Below are 24515 nucleotides of genomic sequence, written 5' to 3'. Positions count from 1 at the left end.
CTCCCGTAACCAATTTATTTGATGTCACAACAAAGCTTACTTCGTTGGTAAAATAGAAAAATTTTTCTGCTATGAGTAAATTTCTTCATGAAAACACGCGAATCTGCTGCTAAAACTAATTTTACTTTTATTTCTGCAAAGCGCAAAATATAGTCTACTTTTAGCAAATATACTTTCCTGCTACATCTGATGCTTTGATAACGAATAGGATTTAATTTTTATTATGGTAAATTAATTCTCTTTATAAACTCAATAAAATTATTTCCAGCAAACGAAATTAGTATTCCTAACAAAAGTTTCTCTGCTCTATTTATGTGATATTTCAATATGTCGTCGTTAATCGATTAATTGCGCATTTTAACATTTTATACATTTAATAATTTATTTTAGAAATACTTTATGTATTTTAACGTATATATATAAAACAGTAATAACGACTTTTTAAATTTAAAATAAAATAACGTATGAGTTCCAAGTGTTTTATGTTTTATGTTTTCCATGTTTTATGTTTGACATTTTAAATACTTGAGAAGATATAACATATCCTACGGTATAATAAAGTTTTGCGCGCGTTCTTAGAATCGCCTATAAAAAGAAAAATACGTCAAAAATAATCATAAAAACTCTTCATGCGCGTCTATAAAAACAAGTGCTCTCAAAAAAAGTAAAAAAGGCCGATGTTTCCTCTCGTGCAAAGTACTTTATTTCTGTGTGAAGACTCTGAGCATTCTGTTTGCGCGAGTAGCGTGACGTGAGTTGTACGCGGGGCCTACCGCTATTAATGTGAAGTAAGGACGATTTTCCTCTGAGAGGCTGAAGGAATCACAGGGCGAGTTTATAACCCGAGTAGCAAGCGATATTACTTCATATTAAGCAAAGCTTACGTCCATAAGCCAGTTTTCGCTAAATTGGCGGAGCTCATTAGCACGGTTACCTCTTCTCGAGTGTCTTGCTGCCGCTCCAGCAAAATCACTTTTTCGACGTGCGCTCGTATACTCTGTGCAGAAGGGTGTATGATTAGCTTTCTTCCTCTTTTTTTTTCCTCGGGAAACCAACTTAGTTCCGATCTCCCGAGGTCGCCCGTAGCCATAGACGAAAAAGCGCAAAGTTAGTGGAAGGTAAAGCTGATGAGCTCAAGTTAGCCGATTTACAAAGAGGAAAGTTGAAGGATCTAATGCGCCATCGGACAGTCGCTGCTACATTGAACCAGATAGAGGTATGCAAATGATTATTAAGCCTCGAACAGTTGCCCGCGCACAGACATGATGTTGCCAATAATCTTTTATATGTGTTCTCTGCGTCACAACGTCGCTTTCAGCTTGTATTGTTCCAGTAAAAGTACTTTAACTGGATTTTTTTCTGCAACAGTTTCCATACATCCAACGACGTGTTAAATCAAATGTTAGATAGACAAGTATTACATGATACATGCGTGTGCAATTTCTATAAAATTGGATAAAATATAGCTTTACAAAATTTCGTTGGAAATATCGCATTTTCTGTTGATTTATAGCATTTTGATATCAAATGTTTATTAATAACGGATAAATATATGTGATTTATATAAAAGTAATATGGAAAAATCAGATATCTGAAATTATGTTAAATGTCAAAGATAGATGAAGAAATATATTCTCGAAGAAATGAAATGTCCGGAATAGAAATTGAATGATTAAGAGAAAAAGGTTTCAAAATAGTGCAGAAGTTAAGTGAAAGATATGTGGAGAATCAAAAATAATTCCAACAGAATAAAATTCAGAATTTTAGATATGATATAAGATATAAAGAATTATACATGAAATATCAGAATATTTAAAAAGATGTCAGGAAGATTTTTAAAAGATTATTAGAGATTTAAATGTAGAAACGAAGAACTCTGGAATAAATTTGGCGAGAACAGGAGAAAATGTGTAGAATATGTCACAAAGAAACTTTAGAATATTTAGCAACAAATTGTACCGAAGATACGAGGAATAATGAAAGGGCAAATTTTAGGAGAAAAGAGAGAGGGAATCAGTTGGATGAAGAAAAGAAATTCCAAGGTTAAGAAAAGAGAACAAAATCAAAAAAGTTAGCACAGATAATTTAAAACTAATTGAAATTAGTTAGGATAAGAAGCAACATTATATAAGTTAAGCATATTTCATGTAAAATTAATTAAATTATAAAGCCAGCAATGTGCTATTTATGTAAATCAAAATAAATTATCTATTTATAGATATGATTTTTGCAAAATTAAAATTAAAGAATCATGAAGGACATGAAGGATATAATAATGAGAATAATGAAAGCTTAGAGAAATAGTAAATTATTTATGTTTCTTATACTCTAAAGTCCTGTAGTTTGCAATTGGAATGAATGGGAATTTGGGATAAACGGAAATTTAGGTGTTTCTGCGTTGGAGAGCGGTTGAAAGAAGGTTAACTGTAAAAGATAGTATGATGCAAATGGACGCGTTGCGATACTCGAAGGATTCTACAGTAGCACTTCGTGTATATTTCCACGAAGCTTTTACGGGTAGCTTCCTCCTCGTCGCGATTTTCGACAACAATTTCAACGGATATGAATTCCCCGCGCGTCGTAAAACAGCGTAAAACAGCCTGGAGATCGCGGTCGGATTTCATAAAAATCACATCAGCCGTAAGATTAAAAACAAGTTTTCGTATACGAAAAAGAAGTTTGAATAAGACGGGAAAGTCGACGGATGAGGGGAGTTTCGTGGATTATTAAGTCACGACTTCGGAGAGGCTGCTTGCATCGCGATGAGTAGAAGAGAGAGAGAGAGAGAGATGCAGTCAATTATGTTTTATGCATTCCGCGTTGAGACGGCATCTTTGACTTTCTGGCGAAGAACCTTTTTACGCATTACTTTTCTATTAGCCGGCCTGCAATGGAAAGCTTTAAATTATCGAATTCCGATAACGTAATACCCGGCGAGGGAAAGGGACGACCGTTAAAAGATACGATGTAAATTTAAAGTAGCAGGACGTTATTTCATCCTTCGATTTCGGAGACAAGAATAGAGGAGATACACGCGGATGATAAGTAGACAAAAAGTACATATCGTCCCTCGCCTCGTTTCGCGGAGGGATTCGGGAAGGACGAGGACGTCGGGGGAGAAAGATGAGAGAGCAAAGATGGATACGAAAGCAAAAGATGTTTATGTAACCCAATTTTCCGACCGATCGGCGCCGGGTGGCCGATTTCCCCTCTTCATCCTTCCTCGTTACGCTTACTTTATTTTTCTACGTAAGCCAGCAACGAATGCTTCACCAGGGACGGCACACAAGGCCTCCATTTGCCACGCAAACTTTCGATTTACTTCCGTTTAAAGAATCGCTCTCCCGATTTTCGACAGTGAACAGATACGAGAGCGCTAAATTGCTGGTCATAAATTTTTTTCTCAATTGAAAATGTCAATAGACGGTGAGAAAGGAAGAATACGGGAGGATGAGACGCGCGAAAAATGAAAGGTAAGATTGCACGGAATGGAAAGAGTAAAGAAAGACGATATTCAGAGAAAAGTATAAAAGAAAAGTGCTTGCTGCAAGTTAGGGAACGTTGTTTGTTGTCTCGTTGCTCGCGGAAAACTGCCAACAGCAACAACGATGTTGCACGATGACCAACTCTGAATTTCGTTACACAAGACTAGTTTCGTAGCTTCTTTCTTTTCATTTTTCTTCTCTTTTTTTCCGCATTTTCCTTCATTCCTATTCTAAGTCATTTATTTACAACATTGCAAGATTTAATGAGATTTCGTTAAGACACAATAAAAAATAAAATGTTAATTATAACATTTTTTACATGTCCCAGAAAGTCCATTCTAAATTTTTAGTTAAAATACTCATTCGTCGTATATTACTTATTGACTAAAAATGTTAAATAATTGACATGAAAAGGTTATAAAAATAATAGGTTATATGTTAATTTTACATTGCAGTACTAATCAAAACGTCATAATGCAAGAAAATTTTAACATAGGGACGCACAATTTTTTTACTATGTAAAAATCAATAAAAATCAAAATCATTCATTTTTTTTCTTTCTTTGCGAATTATCATACTTAGATTCGTCGATTTCTTTGTTTTAAATACAAAGTCATCAATCATGTGATTACAGTCATTTATAATTCTATTAACTGCAATTAATTAAATATATCTGACAGAGAAATCGAAATAGTCTTTTATTTTGATAACAAGCTTAAGTTTTCATTGTTGTTTTAGAAAATATAGCAGCCTTTCCTTTTATAATTATAATTATATTTATGTTTCCTTGAAATAATTAATTCAAACATTCTGTTCTTACTTTATCCTCACTACATCATCGCAAAATTTTAAATAAAAAATCAATATATACTATTTCATTATGTATATTGCAGGCGAAGTTTTTCATACTTTATCGCGACAATTTTCTGCAGTTTACTGCGTGAAATAAGAGTTTATCGTTTCCAAGAGACTTTGTCGAATCGGAAATGGAGAAATCACCGTTCCCTTCCATCAACATACACTGACGCACTTAACCAAAGTAATGCAGTCAGCTGCCACTTTGACTTCCCCTTTCCCGAACAAGTCAACTTCCGCCTGCGAGCGATCTTCCTGATCCTCACCTTGATTATCGGCAAAGAGGATATCGCAGTCGGCATCTTAGGATTAAATGGAAAGGAAGATTGGTCATGGGATTCGACAGATGAAATGAATTTTCAATGAAGGCTGAGATCGAAGATCCAGAAGAGATCGCGCGAGGAGGAAGGAAATGGAAGGAGACAGAGAAGGAGAAAAGGAGCCATTCCTTGAGGCCACTGCTCGATTCCTCGTTTGTTCTTCTTGTCTTGATGTTCGACTTTCTCTCTCGTGCCTCATTGCTATTGTTCGTGCACAAGTTTCGGTAAGTGCTGGTATTTTCCGCGAAACTTAGGACGAGAGCGCAAGACCGATGCGACAAGGGGTACGAAAGGAGCGAACGGAGATCACACTTCTCCACTGCTTCTAATGGGTATTGCCCTCTTTTAAACCGGCGGCAACTCTCGCTAATCCTCTTTTAGCCGAGGTAACATAACTTTGCGTTTCTATCTAAGAATAGTCGTGCAACGTCTCGACAACCGTTCAAGGCGTCCACGTTTATCTCGCTCTTAATGTCTCCAATCTCGTTCCTAAGCTAAGATAGCAAACTGCAGCAGTTCGTCTCGATACAACAGTCTACAACTTTTAATTGTAAGAAGAAATCTCAAGCAAACTCGAAAATGGGTTAATGATTCGATTCGAGAAAACAGCTTGCGATCTTTTCGTGATACTTGATCGCTCCGTTTTTTTATTCTGAAAAGAGAATATAAAATTAAAAGGAGAAATTCGAGAATACAATAAACTGTAATCAATTTTTATAGAATAATATGATATGATGTGATTTTTGTGTAGCTGCGATTTGTATTTACTATCTATGTTGAAATATTGTATTATACAGCCTTTTTAAATTGCAGTAATTTATTTAAATGAATAAGATGCAACAAAATTAAAATTAATTAGAATCTTTATGTTCAAAATATTTTTAAGCGCCACAAATTTAATGAAAAAAAACAATCACTAATGAAAATGATCATGTATATCAAAATTTGTACCCAGTGTATATACCCAGCAAACACCAAGTGACTGTTACATAACATGTAACAGTTATATTGCTGAGTGGGAAATTACAACTAACAGTTATATAAATGTTATTTGATGTTTGCTGGGATATGTGTGTATTATCTATTTATGTATAATCTGTAAATTTACTGTATTGTATATACTGTATTGTATATAATAAATAAGGATTGTGTATTGTAATTAGCAAAAAATAATATAGATATTTTTAAAATAATGTCCGTATGAATATATTATGTATATATAATATATCCCTGTATACAGGGTGTATCTGATGCACTAAACTTTAGGAGCGTATTCTAGAAGTCAAAATAAGACTTTTTTTTCTATGAAGATATTTTTTTCTATGGGTCCGCAAATGAACCCCCCCCCCCCCTCCGAAAAGCCCCTAAAGTTTGGGGAAAAATTAAAAATTGGCTGTATTTCAGAAAAAAAAGTTTTGATGTTACCTATCACCCTCTCTTGAGAGATAAATAAATTTGCATTGCGGATGTTTGGTCAATTTCCCACATTTTTGAATTTTAGTTCGGAGGGGAGTTCATTTGCGGACCCATGTTCATAAGAAAAAAAAGTTTTATTTTGATCTCTAAAATACGCTCCTAAAATTTGTTCATCATTTCAGATACACTCTGTATATAAAACAAATTTAGTTGCTGTTTAATCAATCCCTATTTATATGCAAATATATTGAAAGCTATCGCGGTATACAAATAAATTAGTATCTATTATAAAAGTGCATTTATATATTATATGTTGTGTTTAATGCAATAATAATTTAAAAAATCAATCTAAAGTCGTATCATAATTTCGCGTCGATAGCAGTGCACTCGAGTCGAAGATCAAGTTTCAATTCTATTCAAAAAGTTAAAAAAGAATGCCCAGTGAACGCCCGACTGAATCCTTTCTTGACTTAATGATTGATGAGATTTCTTCCCGTGCTACTCTGACGTACTCTGATAACAATGATTTTCTAAGATATAAATGAAGTTGCTGTCATTGGTGGAAGGCAAGTGAAATACAATAGATAAAGTATCTGAAACTATAGTTTAACTCTTCTTTTAATTTTGCAGATGCTCCCTTGTCATTAACAGTAACTTTCCTATTTTAAAAATCATTAATCTTCATATCATAAATTTTTTTTCTCTTACACGTACATTCTTTTGCAAAGATTTATAATATAAAGTTCACACAAAGAGATAAAAGATTTTTTCAGACGAACAGATATATCGACTAAATCAAACATTAAAGTCCAATTTTAAAAATAATTGTATACATAATCTAATTCATTTTGAATGCACCCCGTTTGACTATACAATATATGTCCTCATTTCACATATGATTAAACATTACCGAAATGAAATAATAGAATTTAATAATAATTTTCAAATTATATTATATTAAAATTTTCTATAATTTATAGCAACCATTGACAATCCGTGCAATCGAATTTATATTATAACAACATAAATATTTTGATTACACAAATGTTTTTAATATGAATACACAATTTAATTAACGAATGTGTCAGCAGGAGCAGAAAATATAGTAATGAATATTATTATTACATGAACATTTTATCCTCATAATCCTCATTTTTTCCTCATAATTGGTTATTTAGATCATCTTATTCCTAAAAGAGAGAAACTGAAGGAAAAAAGATAAATATCAATATCCGACATATGTTGACATAATCTAATCTCAGCCTCGCTGTTTGCTCTTCGCTGTCTGAAACCTTAGCGCCTAAAGTTCCAAAGGACACCTCCTAACTAATTCCTCATGATCGAGCGCGAAAGCCGCCCAAAGGAGGATCTTCCCGTGAGATTCTCAACGCAATAGGGGCCGATCCTTTAACAGGATAGCGGAAGACATCTTCGCGGTCCGCCCTAGAAACTCCAGTTTCTACCTCCTGCGCCATTTGCGGAGCGAGTCTTGTAAATCAATTACAAGTCCCACCACGCAGGTACCTCTCGGAGAAATGGCACGTACTAAACCCTACCAAGTTTTGGGCGCTGACGTGATCGGCAAACTCATGGCGCGCGCGCGCCCCGAGTCTATCTTCGCCGCGAAATGGAGAGAAGAACCGTCTCTCTCGGCACAGACAGGTACTCATCGCTGATAATAGAAACTGCGCCACCCTTCGTCTTCTGGTCCGCTTCTCTTTGATGAGTTCGGACAGGTCACGTTCGCACCGTGTCGGCGATCGTCGATGAAAACCGATCGTTAACAGCAGTAGCGCGGATCATTTCGTAATATGATGGTAACTAAAGTCGATAGGGGTATATTTTGATAAATCGGAATATTTTCGTTGAAGGGATTAAGTTGAACAGCAATCTATAAAGTAGATAATAAATAGATAAAAAAATAAACATTAATAACATTGATAAATACGAAAAATGTTTCCTCCTTTAAAAAGTAGTCAATTATTATTAATTTGTATATAAGAAGAATATGATTAAATTAAACGTTCTTAACTCTCCTTCTCATGATATATCTTCTTTTAGAATTTCAAGAAAATTTTGAGTTCAAAGAATTTAGATTGGTATGCTGAGCCTAAGCATATTATTGAAACCAAATCCATATTGTTTAAATTTATTTTATTTGAGCAACAAACCTGGCTTATTGAATTACTGTTATTTTTAAACATTTTGCTTTACACTTTATTTTCAAAATATAGTCAATGTGTTTTGCTATTCCTGTAATATAACAAACAAGAGCCTAAAGTTTCCGAACATAATTATTATATTATTTGAATGGTGCTTCCCTTTTAGGATGAAAACAAAAAAAGGAAGAGAAAATTTACATACAAGTGAACCTTGCGAAGTCGAAAATTCCAATTTTGATTAAACTTTACAGATGTAGAGAGAGGAGGGTAAATAGGTGAATTTAGAAATGTTCAGTTGCTGCCCAAAAATGATTCTAAAAAATAAAATCTCTCATATATAGAACTTTTTATTTTTCTCGAAACCTCTTGAAAATTATAAAAGAATTATATATTTAAAAAAATAATTCTATATTTAAAAAAAAATAATTTTTAAAAATTCTGTGAAAAAAAGTATTTTCCAAAAGTTATTTTTATTAATATGGTTAAATAGAAATATTTTAACCATGAAATTTGTATAAAATATTTTTCGATGTCTAAAATAATTTTCAAGATGTATTGAAAAAAGTAAAAACTCATTCTACATATGAGTGATAATTTCATCCTAGCGTATTTTCGATATATCTTCTTAGATAGAATCGAATTTTTGGGCAGCAACTGAAAATTTCCGAATCTATTTATCTCCTTCCTCTACATGTGTGTAAAGTTTCAACAAAATCAGAATTTCCGAGTTCGCGAGGTTCCCTTATTAGAACTAATAAAAATATTCTAGTGTCATATTCATATTTTTTCTCATTTTTAATAAAAATTGACTAATTTTATACAAAAAAAGAAAATGTCTTTATTTTTTGTATATACCAGTGTAATCATACCATTTATTATTATTAAATTCTGTCAAAACTTTTTGTATTCAGATATAATTGTATCTAAATTATATTTAAAAAATTATATATAAAATTTGTACCTATATTGTATCTAAATTATAGAAACTTTTATTCTTATTTTTGAAATATTCAAGTTTGAAATATGAAGCACGTTTTTCTAAATGTATGTTTATTAAATTTCAATTCATCGAGCCGTTCCGAATCGACCGTTTACCACGAATTTATCGATGCTACATGCCTTAGCGAATGACTTCCGGCGAATGACGTTTATGAGGTGACCATGTAATTCGCGGTTCTTCGATGAAAGCAGAACGTTAACGGTTCTAACGCTCCTCATTCCGTAATCCATCGTTAACAGTGGTCGTGGTTCGCTAACCACGCCTGCTGTACGAAAGATGGACAATATAGAAGATGTTGATGTACAGGAAATTATTGATGAAACCGCAAATTTCAGTGCCCGCTTTGCCTGTATCTACATTACCCAGAAAGATTTTCAATAGCTATTCAAATATTCAGAAATTCAAAATATGTATAATTTAATAATTTAGGTAACGTTTTCAGATCAAAACATTTTATGTTCAATTTCAAGCGCATATAAAAAAGAAAAAGATAAATAATACGTCTGACTTATGTATCAATTTATTTAAATAATTCACGATATTACAATTTTATGATTATTTACAATTTATTGTATTAAAGTATATCCAGTAAGTACATCATTAATATTTTCCTTAAGAGCCTTGAACCAATATATTGCGGCATCTTAATTAGCAGATTTTGATTATGCAAATGGATAGGCCTATATTGAGCGAACGCTCAGTAATACATAGAAGCAAGCTGTTAGCACCGTTAACTAACAATAGTCCATAGCGGTTTTCGTGGTTTGTAATCTAGATCCAACATAGTGAGAAATTAGCTGATTGCCAATTTTGGTAAATGCATCAGTAATGTAGGCTTGAAACGCTTCCCATTTTCTTCGATATCATTCTAGACGGTTTTTAATAAAATGTTACAATAATTATACTCTAATTATCAGGATCTAAATAGATTTTTTAAATTATTTTATTTATACTTTTTATTTAAAAAAAAATTGCATCTTAAAATCAGCATCTTTCTTTATCTCCATCTTTTAGCTAATCAATTTACTAAAAAATATCATATAATAATGCGATCGTATGAGAAATAGTTGAACTAATAAAGTCTATCACGTCTTTCTCTCCCAAATAAAATAATTCTGATTCTATTAACTTTACATAATCACAGTCGTGCTCTGCAGATGATAACTCCGATGTAACATCCCTTTAGTGAACTTGTGAATTGCAATGACGTTTAATACAGTTTGCATAAGCATAACGTATATTAACGCATGAATATAGAGATAGAGTAGAAGATCGAGTACGTTTCCAAATGCGAAAGCGCCTGTTATGTATGCTCCATTATTCCCCGACCTATTGTTGAGCGGAATCGGTCAGATATTCCATGGAAAATAATCTTTAATGGCTATAGCGGTGGTAATCCTCTTGCTATCTTCATCGATCGCTTTATCCCTCGGTTAAACTGATGCCCCGTTTCGCGATTGAAAGCATCCTACACATCCGCGAAATGACCGGTTGTTCACCTGAGAGCTATCTAAACTAGTGTTACAATGCAACTTTGTACACAATGGCGTGAATTTTCGTCGAAAGATTAGATAGACGAGATATTCGTGTCTCTAAGGCTTGTCAGAAACGATCCTCCGATTCTCTCGATTCGATTACGTCGTTATAAACTGCGCGCCGATCGGCTTCGATAATCAACCGTATCGTTTAAACGATCCGTTAACAATTTCTCGTTACTTGGTTGAACCGACATAGTTATACATTAACTGCGCACCCGGTTACTTCCGGCCAATCAGCTGTTCAACCATCCGGAAAACGCGCAACGCTCGTCTTGCCATGTGAGCTCTGTGTAGCAGTTCATGCGTTGAAGGTTTTATCTTGTATCTTACAAAAATCAACACGATTTTTATACATTGTAAGAGTTTTATATATTTTTTAATTCAAATATTAGGAAGATTATTTGCGTAATCGATAATAACATATAATTTTCATCATTATTCATTTTATAGCGAACGTTGCAAGTTTAAAAAATCTCCGATTTGTGTATTTAATTATTATATAATTATTATATAGTTATCACAATTATTATTTCTGAATTAAAAATAACAATTGTGGTAATTATATAATAATTATATAATAATTATACAATAACAATTATATAATACAACTATATAACAATTATATAACAATTATATAATAACAATATAATAATTATATAAGTTAAGCATATTATTAAAAAAATTAATAATTAATGTGTGATAGGCAATTTTATAATCAGCCACATAAATGTGCTATACTTTTTAATTTCTAAATTGCTTTCTCAATCAAATATTCTATTCAAATATCAACAACTCTATCGTTGAATAAACACGTTTAAAAAAAAAGAGAGAAAAATAAATATTACATCATATAAAAAATACACACAAATCCGTATCACTTTGACATGAAATGCATACGTGAGCATGAATTACTCATACGTGTACGATCCATAAGCTTCTTTTTACGCGACATATAAATGTTCGCTGGAGAGTCTATATAAACGAATCGCGAAGCACAGGCTGCCGGATCTAAATATGATTGATTGAGAGCATCTACAAGCACGATGCGGATGGAACAAGATGGAGAAACCTTAGTTCGGGTAAGCAGCTGACGACAGTTAAGGGGAAGAAAAACGAGAGAAAAAAAGCGAAGAAACTTAAGAAGATCGAGCACGACATTGACGCGCCTGGCATTGCAAGAGAAATGGTAGATTTGCCAATGAATACGCAAATGCCGTGCCATTGTTGTAAGCACTTTATCTAGATGGAATCGATAATGGCGCGTCGTTGATTGTTAAAGAAGCATTCTTCGTTTTCCCTAGAACATGACTTTTTAGTAAAGACAAAATTTCATTTGCTAATTTTCATAAAGTTAATCATAATCAATGAAATAATCTGCCATAAAAGTATAAAATAAAAATGTAACCTAATTAATAAAAAATTAATGACAAAATTTTTTAAACTGTGTCACATTATTTTATATTACAGAAATATTTCTCTAACATTATTTCATATATATTATTGTTTTCGAATTAGATAAAAAAGAATGAGATATTTCTTTACAAAATACGTGTGTTAAACTTCATATGTGCTATCAGTAATACACTTAAGTTTAATGTTAATAATTAAGTTTATGTGATATAACGCAATGCCAGTACGTTACACTAATACATTTATAAAACAGCGATGATGAGAAAAAATCAAAAAATGAACGAAACTAATATGTAACAAGTGCAAAATAGGCATAAAAAAATTTGTAAAATTTATTAGATCCAAAGAAAAGGGAGAAAAGCAACTCTTACGTTGCCCGCATACTTTGCAATGTTACTAGACAAGACGATCTTTCGTAAAGTTCCTTTCGAAACTAAATTGCTGCGCGTGCGATGGAGAAAGAAGAAGGAAGGAAGGAGAGAACATTAGCAGCAAAGAAAAAAAAGAGAGAAAAAATTCTTTAATTTGGCGTATCCCGCATCCGTTGTAACATTACGGTAATCGGAGTGTAAAGAATGGACCGTGAAAAGTTTCCTCTGCGCTCGCACAAATTCACCCGTTGGAAAGGTATTGTCCATTCCGCCGTCCTTCTCGCAACGGAATGAATCAACGTGTGAATGTACGTGTTGTATATATTCTAATACATGACCATTAGGCGCGAATGAGCGTTTGAATATATATGTGGAATGTTTCCAAAATTAGCCGCTTTAACAACGAATAAATAATTGAAAGGAACGGAAGCAAAGCTGCTATTTTGAGATATATTTCGCAAACTGTATCAATTAGAACATTTATGCAACAAGATATAATTAATTGCAGCAATGATGCATCTCGATCTGTCACTCGAAAATTCAAATTCTTTCTTCGAAACTGGAATTAAAAAAGTATGATTGATGACGGTATATTTTTATTTTTTTTAAATTTTTTTCGAAGAAAAAGATATTGAATTGGCAACTCGTATACAGATAGCTTTGATCTTTCGATCGAGAGACGCTAAATTCACGGAACAATTCTCTTTATCTACTTATGCAGTCTAGCGTTGCATTCGTTAATGAAAAGCGCGTCCGTGTCGTACACCTCTCGCGACGGAAAATCGCTGAAAAAGAGAACGCGCACGTGCGCATTCTCCAATTTCGTCCCTTTTGAAAAAGAGATATCAGTGTCATTCACACCAAGGCTTTTCGCACCCTCTCGCTATATAAGGGGAACGTAATTATAGATGTCCCTTTCATGCGTCCGGAGGACGGATGGATTCAGCGTGCCAACTAATCCAGCTGATCCCTCCACTCCCTTCGATCCTGGCCCACTCTTTCGATCTCGCGTACGGCTCGAGTTTTATTAAACACGTGTCTCCGTCGGATCCAATCGCGTCATTTTCACGGGCCACGTATCATCCCGTGGAAATGACGTCGACAGACGTGTGGCCTCTGCTCGGTGGACGAGTCGCCTGGGGCTCGTTTGTTAATAAGATTCGCCAGCCATGACCGCAATCGAATTTTTGGCTTACCGGTTTGCCGGCTCTGATCAGAAACTCACCAAAAAGGGTCATACGTGATCGCAATGAGTAATCGGGGCGAAAAATCAAGCGCATTGCGAGGAGACATTTGTAATTTGGATCAACGAGAGGAAGCATCGGTGCGTCTCCCTCGATGAATTTAGCGATTTCTTTGTTTGAAATTTGATTACTGCCCGAGATTCAAATATCGAATATAACACGCGACAATTAAATAAAAACAAGGACATTGTTTAGCGTCCCGTTTATTTCCCTTTTTTTTGAAATGCAAAATATTCCCCGTCGCGCATTGTCAACGACGAGCTAACTTGCGCGCGCTTCTGAAAAAAACAATATCGCGCGAGTAAAATTCGGCACGACAGCGCTGCAAAACGCATCGCAAAATTGAATTTTTGCGACATGCTCTGCGAAGTAGAGCCGCGCAAAAAGCGCTCGCGAAGAGGGCGAGAGCCATTAAGTGACAGCAGCTGTGCATTAGAAAACGACGGGCGTAGCCCGTCGATATCGATGTTCTCGAATGCGATACATAGAATTTTCACAGAATGGACACTTGGAACGTTATACGCCTCTCTATTTCTTCTTGCGTTTCATTTGCCTCTCCTCTCCTTTTATATTTTTGCAATCAGCGTGATTCGAGACTCGTTAAAACGAGGATGAAGTTACCGTGTGTCCCTGCAATAATCGCGTCCGATATTCATTATTGCGTCTGGATGCTCTCACAATTACGCTATTGAATCCAATGTATGGCGAATTGCACAGAATGAATTAATCAGGAGTGCAGGTCAGAACGCGGGCAAAACATGCAGTAATAATAATTCGTAACAACCTGTCAAATCAATGGAGCGCCATTCGCGTTCGCACAAATTGCAAATGATATCGACAGGCTAAATGTCACATAAAATATTGATGACCCTTATAACTGTCCGTAATCATATCCGATATCATAGCCGAACTAATGTGCGTTTAAGCATACGCAATGGGATTGTATTTTATCTCGTAAATCGCGTTACGTAAACGCTAATCACAACGTATATCATACCGTACGTACGGACAAATATACGAGTTTTACGGACGCGCGACAGTCCATGCAGTTTCGAATGCGTAATTGATTGCCCGGGAGCTTGAATAACCGATAACACAACAACGTGGTGCATGCGCGAGCTGTAAAACGGTGACGATTTTAGTTGATTGCGCGCGAGTGTCGCAAGAAATAATTAAAAACTCGCGCGACAGGTAATAGCGGAATGTTTGCGTGCAACAACATACATTTGTAGCCTTGTGCGCGTAAATATGTGTATTGAAAGTGGTCTCACGCACAAATGTATTCATATTTAGATACCCACAGGCGTTCGTATCCCTCGCACACAACCACCTGGCCAAAGGTGAGCTAAATAACCGGAGAGCGAATGGTCAGCGAAATCAACAACCTGTTGATATTTGGAGTATTTAAGAAGCACCACACGAGAGAGACGGAGAAAGCAGGCCGTTGGCTATATATCGCATTGTCCTTTCATTAAATTATCCCGATCGACCTGGTATACCTGAATTAGCGATATCGTCACGCAACGAATCTTCCCTGCCAAAACCGATAACAACGAGCGCCGCTGAATTCCATAACGGTATTTTGATCGCGATACACGTGGAATTAATAAAAAAAAATAAATAAAATTGACGGGGATTGGAATTTCAAGTAAAATATTTTCTCGCTGTTTGTTGATAGTAAATATCGTTGGTTGCAGGTGCGATGAAACAGTTGTTGCACGCTGGAAAAAATGCTGTAGCTTTTGATATTCAATTTCATGATTTATTTATTCACATTTTTTTTGTAATATGAAAGGGACGAGAGAGAGAGAGAGAGCGCAATTTTTAATAAAATGGGATTCGCGGAGGGGAAGCAAGAATTTGCGAGAGTAAATTTGATCAGCCAGCGACAAAATTAATAAAATGCGATATCGCAGCACAAACGCTATCTAGGTATATTAATCGAGATAGATTGCGAAAGTTAAAGAGTTAAGCTTGGTGGATTTTAAACTTTTTTATTAATTCAGCTTAAATCACACTGGCACTTTTTTTCATCGATACTCTGCAAGTATATTTCATTTAAAATACATACGAGTCAAAAAATGTCAAAGTATCTACAAATTTATAAAATTTTGTTAATACAATTTTAATTTAATTTAATTTGAAAAACTTAAGATTCTTGTTTTTTTTCCAAATATGATACGTCGTCCTTTTTTCAATGGAAATTGAGTTAATACGTTTTAAAACTATTATGTGATCCTCGAAGGTATACCATGTCATTCTGACGAGACTGCATTTCAAGACTGCAGCGCATATTGATCTTTACGCCTGTCATCTTCGACGACGGCTAGTTCCCAAGTGTTTTGCATCTTATTAAGCGAAGTACCGTGCCAATATCGTAAACTTCGTGCGAACTTGAATGAACGTTGGCCTGTGGCCTTCTTTGAACATTACGCGCGTCAAATACACCACTGAGAAATGTTTGAGAATGATCAAAAAAATTTTAGAACTCGAACACGATAAGCATATTGATCACGTTATTTTCATATTTTTTGCACGACGGAGAAAAGAACAGCTTCGAATAGAAAAATCCGAGCAACGGTGTCTATGCCTTTAAATACGATCGCTCAATAGCTTAAAATGATATTGTCAAAAACGTCTCTAAAAATTATTTAAAAATTTACAATGCTAAGCAGATCAATAATGTCAAAATTATTTTTATTGTTATTCTATTTCTACATCTTGTTATCATTTAATTAAAAAATCATTTAAAAAACCGTAATTTAATCAAATTCAATAGCTCTCTTACACGAAATCTCATTCTTCGTGTCAAACGAGATCAAGTTAATATATCCGATAATTTTAAAATTGTAACAAGTTTTAAATTTAATGTTTGTGTGTGTATAAAACATATTGATGTTCATGAGAAGAATGTGCAATATCTGGCATAGTAGCCGACAATCTGCAGAATTTATTTCCGCAAAGTAGAAATCGGTTTACGAATGACTACGCTAACAGCGCTTTGTCGCCGCAACTTGTAGGATAATATTGCATTTGTGTGCTCTTTCAGAGCGATTAGATTCTCATTGCAACAAACGATGGCAACTCAGTAACGTTTCCGTATGACAACTGCAGCGGATTCATCTAGAGATCCTTCCAAAGTGCCAATTAGTACTGCAATATTTCAAGTGCAAATACGTACAAGTGCTATTATTTGTTATTATAACCGACGACTTAATACAAGAGATTTGCGAGACACCTTCGCAAGAATATATATACCTAGCAAACACCGAATAACAATTATATAACTGTTATAATTCTCACTCAACAATATAACTGTTACATGTTATGTAACAGTTACATAGCATAATGTTACATGTTATATTGTTGAGTGGGAAATTACAACTAACAATTATATAAATGTTAGTTGGTGTTTGCTGGGTATAATGCCCTCCTTTTATAAAAAGAATATACTAGTGAAATCAAAATGGTACGCAATAATAATGTATTTTAAGGGGATCCCTCAATCTATCTTTTTTATCGACAAAACATTGTAATTTTTGGGCATATGCCATTTTTTATTGTCTACATAAAATTAAAAATCCTTTTTTGCGATTGAAGTATAGATTCAAACGGACACGGGGAAGCCGATTATATACTGAGAAAGAAAAAAAGTATAAAATTATATATTTATTTATTGACTTCTTAGATCAACATGGCGTCTAAAGCTATCATCTAAAGACATTAGCCTTGTATAAATGTTTTGTAGCTTTTATGCATAAAACAATAGCGTACCCAATAGCGGACTGCAGAATAAAAACTTGAAGAACTGTGAAAATTGAGTTTAGTAGTCTAATTAATAAATGGCACATGCCCAAAAATTTCGGTCCGTACTTGAAATGTACTTGAAATATTGGTAGAATAAAGTGGAAAAAGCGGTGCATCTTCTTTAGAAATAACGTGATAGAGAGAGATAAGGATTAATTAGGGCGCTGTAATCGTGTAAGAATTTGCCATTCAATACAAGTCTTTCGTTTAAATTATTATTTCAACGACACGATCGAACCTTTCTAGTGCAATAAAATCAATACTCATAATTTGTATATAAAGGCCAGAATAAATATATGAAGATTTTCGGGAATATCTGCCTTCCTCAAAGAGCTTGAAATTAGCATGAATAAATTTGTAAGACAATACTTTGATAATTACCGCGCACGAGAATAATAAGTTTTTGCTCAAAAGCGTCATGTTCATACGTTCGTAATTCATAACGCGAATACTCGGGTTAACGAAGCGAGCGGCGCCGCGTAGATCGATTAGAACGTAGACCTGACGTAGATGAAGCTCGCTTCGCGTATCCAGCCGCGGTTAGAATTTTACGGTTACGCGCGCTACATATTCATAGCGAACCGGGGTGAGGATCGTTCCGGAAGTTGCCGCCGCGCATATTCGGGTCAGCTGCAAATAACGACCGCCGCCAAAAATCCTCATGATTTATGGCAAATCCGATCGCGTTTTCCGGCCGTCGACAATGGGGTTGCACGTAATACCAAGACTGGTATTGACATAATGTCGCAATTCGACAGACAAGATCGAGAGAAGATTTTTAATTAGTTATCAAAATTATGCAGATTATTATTTTTGTAAAAACTGATTTTTTAAAAAAGCTGAAAAATATGCATATTCATAAATTAGATGGAAAACAATTATTATATTATACGAACTTAAAAAAGTTTCTTTTTAAACATTTATATTAAAATATAATTATTTACAAACAATTATTAATAAACAAAATAAACAACATTAAATTTTACACAAATTTTACATATTAGCTTACACGATACTTTGCACCAGCGCAATACTTTGGTACAGCACCAGATCTCGTACGAGATTTTCTAATTGTGTTCGAAAGCAGTAATGACATAAATAATAATAATTTTTAATTCTATTGTAAAGATTAAGTTATACATAATTCTAAACAATTATTCAATATCAGATAAAAATTGTTAACAAAATCGCAACAAGATTTTTATTATAAATATTTATTCAAGGGTGAGAAGAAATTTTCGAAAATTTTCAATACGATATTTTTATAAATTATGTTGATTTGAGTCTTGTGCAACCCTAGTCGGCAATTATACGAATCGAAGCCTGCCTGGTGAAAGGGAGGAAGAGAATCTTGCACTTATGCAAAATAGCAGTAGCGGTCCGCGTTCAAATGATTAATCACGTTGTCGTCATCGGTACCGGGGGCGATTTAAAAGTAAAATCATTTATTCGATATAGGATGGGGTGGGCGGGATGACAACCGGTAATAGCCTACATTACGCGTAATGACAAACGACGATGCGCCGCAGCGATATGGAAAGTAGGTCACCCTATGGGTACTACCCTACCCTCTCACCCCGGCGTCATAAAGGCGTTCCAGGACATTGTCCGGGACGCCTTTGGCGTCCGCTCTACCGGAAAATTTGTTCGCTCAGGTGCGGACAAATGTACCTCCTCCGTCCTGTCTCTGCGCGACAGGCGAAAGGACGTAAGTACGGCTGGAATAAATTCGCGACAAAAAGAGCGAGAGAGAAAGACGGACCGACCTGTACGATATCACTATCGCCCGCATCCTCGCTTCCTTCCAAGATGTCGAGCATACAGCAAGCTGTTCGCCTAGAAAATTTGCATCCTCGAGGCGTTTCAACCCGGTTGCTCATATCGCCCCTTTGGAATTAAGCATCCCTTTCGCCACAAACTCGATAAGAAACGTGGAGATTTTCGCAAATCGAGCAAGAAAAAAATAATTAAGAAAAAATTGCAATCAAGATTAAATAAATTGAAAGCATCTATTATTAATTGTCACATATATATACATCTATATTTTTATCCTGAAAAATCTGATTTTCCACGCGCGATAAAATCTATTTATAAACTTTATTACACATATCGTTTGTCTGCATCATTCATGAGAAGATAATATTAATCGCGCGATCGATCGACAGCGTCCTTGAAAATCCCCGACTGGAAATCCCCGTGTCTTGAGTATATCTTGTCGCTTTTTTCCCCGGCGGTTAAACGACTCGCTGCGAACTTTCTCCCTCGTGAAATAAGTTCTCGAAAAGCTCGGGCTGCCGGACGACATGGTGCTCGGACAGGCGTGAAGGGATTAAAAGAGTGAAATAATGTCGGCACACAATGGGGTCCCTTACATTTACAATGAGGACGAACTGTCCGAGACGGTGGGACGCTTCGGTTAAGCATATAATCTAAAGCAGGGTTTCCCAAACTAAACTAATCCGTACGATGGGACACCCTTCTTCGAAGAATAAACACCGGCATCCATATGGTTTCATTAAAAGCGACGAAAATAATGTTTTGTTTTATAAAAAGATAATTTAGGTGTACAGATATCACACATAAAGTGTTACAAAGAAGATATTTTGCTTAAAACTTGATTTCAATACTTAACATTGTATAAAAAATGTTTCCAACAAAATTGATAGAGTTTTGAGAGAGGAGGAAGAGGTTGATATATTATAATCTTGCATTTTTTAACTAATTGTAAGATCATTTCTCAAGATTGCGTCAAGATGATTTTCTTTTATATAAATCGATTTCTTGCAATATATTCGATGTAAAAAATTATATTGATAGGATAACCAAAAATTGGATAGTTTACGAAATATTTTATATTGAATTCGATAAAATTTTACATCAACTACGAAAGAAATCTTGTCAAAAATACTATAAAATATCTAATAAAAAAATATTTATTTTTTAATTATCTTATCTCAATATTTTTATGCACAAAATAATAAGAAAAATCAATTAATGTAAAGAAAATACATAATTTTTGAGAAAAAAATATGTAAAATATGTACTTGTAAATTTATTTTTTCCCCTCAAAATCCTATCAATTTTGTCTGAAATATTTTTTATACTGCATCAAATTTTTTTTTTATAAAAACATTTTCTAATATTTTGTATGAAACATTTTGCAAATAATAATATTACTTTTCATCGATTATAAAATTAACTCATATATTATTATATAACATATTATTATTTAAAGAAACAAAGTAATTAAATTATTAAAAAGATTTATTATTTTCATATTTTACTTTATTTCTTTATAGCTATCAAAAACACACATTCACAGAAAAAAATCAGTTCTTATCTATTTTTAATTTGAAAAATTCTAATCGAGAGCGAGAACGCGCCGCTTTATACAATTCGCAAGGAGCGAAAACGAGACGTCCGGAAAGTTCTCCAACTAAAAAAGAGAAGAAGAAGGAGGAAACCAGTTTCAGGTGATATATCTTCGCGGTCTCGCCTCGACGAGCCGTCTCTAAACACCCGAAGAAGCGACGTACAGTAAAAAAGGGCGCAGTAAAGGGGGTGGCACGAGCGCACGCTTCTACCGGTTTTTGTTCTCGTTGCAGAGTTAATCCTTTGGAGTTTACCTCAGGACCGGCCGGAAGAGCTTCTTTCGGGTCTCCTTCTATCCCTCTTCGGAAGGGGCAGCGAAGGGCAAATCGAGAGGGAAGACTTTCCGACTAAACCTCGACTGCCGGATGCGAGGGTGGCGAAAGAGAGAGAGGCGCAAAATAAACTACTCTCACGTCGCGTAATACACGGTTCCCCCCTTTCATCCCCCGCCATTTCCCCTTTCTCAGAGAGTTCTCCTCAACCAGTCTCTACCGTCCTTTTCCTGTAAAATACGGTCGTCGCGCCTCAAATACAACGCGGAGCTGCTTCTTCTCGGTTAAACAGCTGGATTCAGACTTAATTAAGTTTACATTTCAGTTTCGATGGGCGCGCAGCTTGTCTGCCCTCGCTCTCGACGCGGCGCACGTTGCTCGTTTCCGGTTCGTGTTGGACCCGCGACTAGGTCTAATATCACGGAAATCCCACAGTGGCTCGTGCCCGCTGAGCAAAAACGACCCGCGGAATTATTTCGCGTTCGTTCTCTATCTCAAAAGGTAATTTAAGTTCATGCATATGCATGATAAGCGCTGATTGTTTCTTGTTATTCTTATATTCTGGTCTGTTGCAAGTTTCTAGAGAAGTCTAATTACAGAGATATTTTAAAAATTAAAAGAGATACTTCTCTCTCCCGTAGACGAGAGTAAACAGACGACAAAATTTGGCTTCCCGGTTAATTTTTAAACTACTTAACTCTGAGGAAAATTTCACCTCAAGTTCACTTCTCGACGTCTTTATTAGGGAAATATTGATTTCAGAATTGTTCCCTTAAAGAAATTAAACGAGAGATAAATTTTGCTCGTTGTTTTCCCATCGAAATCGTAGCAATGTGATTTCATATTGATAGGTACTCACATTGGACGTCGAGCAGAATACTGGCGTTCATTGGCATCATCAGGGTGATGTGACGCGCGACGCAGACGATGGTAGCGTTGTGATGTCCTCTCAGGACCTTAAGGTGAGCCCCGCTGCGTCCGCCGGATGTTGAGGGTAACACGGTGAGGTTGTCCGGCGGTTGTTCCGGCCCGTCTAAAGTGGCCTGAGACAAGGTCATGCCCCATACTAAGACGGGCGGCGGATTTCCACCCTCGGCCGCGCATTCGAGAGTGAGTTCCGAACCTTCCTTCACCGGCACAAACTGGTTTCCGGGATCCAGCCGGCGGCCATCTATCAACAGATACGTCCCACGAGGTGCCTCTGTAACAAGGAATCACCCGGTAACCGCTTCAATTAGTGACTTCGTAATGTTGAAAAATCTGATCGCACGCGAGCGATTATCGCGGCTCGCGAAAGGAATAATTCTACAGTACATCATTTAAATATAAATAAGTAATTGTAATTTACTGTATCTTTGATACTATAGGCTTTATTTAATAAAAACTTTTGATAAAAAAATTTCTCGATTTAAAAAAGTTAAATAATAAATAAAAACTAATGTTAAAAAATTACTTTTAATAATTACGTAGAACAAATGTTCTAATTTTTTGATATCTAGATTTTTTCATACAAATAATTTAAAGTAAATATAAATTTAGTTTAAATTTAAATTTAACTATTAAATAATTATGTATAATTTTATAATATCTAAAAACTTATTTTTTTAAAAAAAAGATAAAAAAAGGGCGCCAAGTTTATGCACTAATTGTATCCAACTGTCATATTGTCTACAAAAGTAGTAATATAAAAAAATTGCGCCAACTAAGAATAAAAATTTGTACAAGATAAATAGAAGTATAAGGAAGAAAACTTGTACAAGTTAAATAGAAATATTTTAATTAAAAACATTGTTATATAAAATAGTTGTTTTAATTTTCAAAAATAATAATATTAAAAATTAAAAATTTATTTAAAAATTGAAAACTGACAATTAATATAAAACAAGAAAATAAAAAAAAATTTAATTAAAAAAACTTGGCGCTGCCAATTTTACTAATATATTGTTCAGCTTAAAAGTCTAAATTTTCAAATATAAATCAATATAAATTAATTAGAGAAATTAGATCATTAAATTTAAATGTTAGACTAATAATTGGAATATATTCCAATCTTTTAGATTTCCATACTATATAAAGTTAATAAAATAGAAAAAACATAAGCTTGAATAAATCTCATAGAAATTTCTAAAGTAAAAAGTATAATTTGTGAAAATAATATAAGAATTATAATAATTAAATTATTAATTGAAAATCCAGAAAGTCTTAAGAGAGTTAATAATAAATGTCCAGCAATTATATTTGCTGTTAAATATATATTTAAGGCAACGGAGAGTCGTCCGACTGTAATCTTATATTAGGCGCGCGGCGAAGCGGGTGGAAAGGAGTGGTGAGTTCAAATTATTTAATAAGTAATCAATTTTAATCAATAAATTAAAATACTTCCATAATTTAATATTCCGTTAGTGTATATTTTATAATGTATAAAATATTTCGGAATTACCGATAACACGGCGTTCGACTTTGGTAATATAAAATATAAACAGTAGCGCGCTATACGTCACCGCTTTGTCATCATTCGCACGGTGACTCTCGAATAATAAAGTAATGGTGAGAAACGCTTCGTATATTGTAATTTTTTTACTAAACACAACTACGATTAATACGGAAACATAATTTACTTTAAATATTAATAAAAATCAATTAATTAAAAATTAATTAACGACATGAAATGTATCGAAACGATAAATCTTTATCGAATCGTAATGCTTTATTACCGCGATTAAAAATTGTAACAGGAGATACATAAAAGGAGATAAGAGAATTAATTTTGTTATGATCTTTCGATTATTGATACTTATTAGAATAATTTCCCTAACAATACTTATTAGAATTAAATAAATTTCGATCAATGCTTTAAATTTTCTTAATCGGCAATCACTCGTAGAATATTTCAACGATGTATTATAACTATAACATAGTATAAGTCAATCTTGGCGATATAAACAGTATCGCGGTAATGTTTTTTTATTTACGATCATTCGCACAGTAATCCTTGAGCAGTGACGTCAGTGGTGACGTTTTATATTATCAAATTCTTTCTTAACGTAGTCAACCTTGGCGATGTAAACAGTATGTGTAATATTTCTGATTTACGATCATTCGCTCAGTGGCTCTTGAGTAGTGAAGTAGTGATGCGCGACGTTTCATATATTATCAAATTCTTTCTCTAAACACAATTGCAAGTACAACGAGGAACTTTTTGTGAATGAGTGTAAGTGCAACGAGGAATTCAAATGAGTGCAACGAGAATTGGAGTGCCACGA

The 24515-nt window shown here is 34.5% G+C and overlaps 1 protein-coding gene across 5 annotated transcripts in view; it reads right to left on the bottom strand.

Annotated features, from left to right (window-relative positions):
• Positions 1–24515, bottom strand: part of LOC105255044 (hemicentin-2) — a 404047-nt gene that overhangs the window by 105632 nt on the left and 273900 nt on the right. For all 5 annotated transcript variants that reach the window (XM_025412106.1, XM_025412105.1, XM_025412103.1 and 2 more), the window contains one exon: positions 22112–22453. In XM_025412106.1, coding sequence (XP_025267891.1) covers positions 22112–22453 — 342 coding nt within the window. The remainder of the gene's footprint in view (positions 1–22111; positions 22454–24515) is intronic.

Source organism: Camponotus floridanus, unplaced genomic scaffold, assembly GCF_003227725.1.
Source record: "Camponotus floridanus strain SB8 unplaced genomic scaffold, Cflo_v7.5 scaffold48, whole genome shotgun sequence".
Classification (NCBI taxonomy): domain Eukaryota; kingdom Metazoa; phylum Arthropoda; class Insecta; order Hymenoptera; family Formicidae; genus Camponotus; species Camponotus floridanus.
Note: the sequence above shows the minus strand (reverse complement) of the source record. Positions and strands in the feature narration are given on the sequence as shown.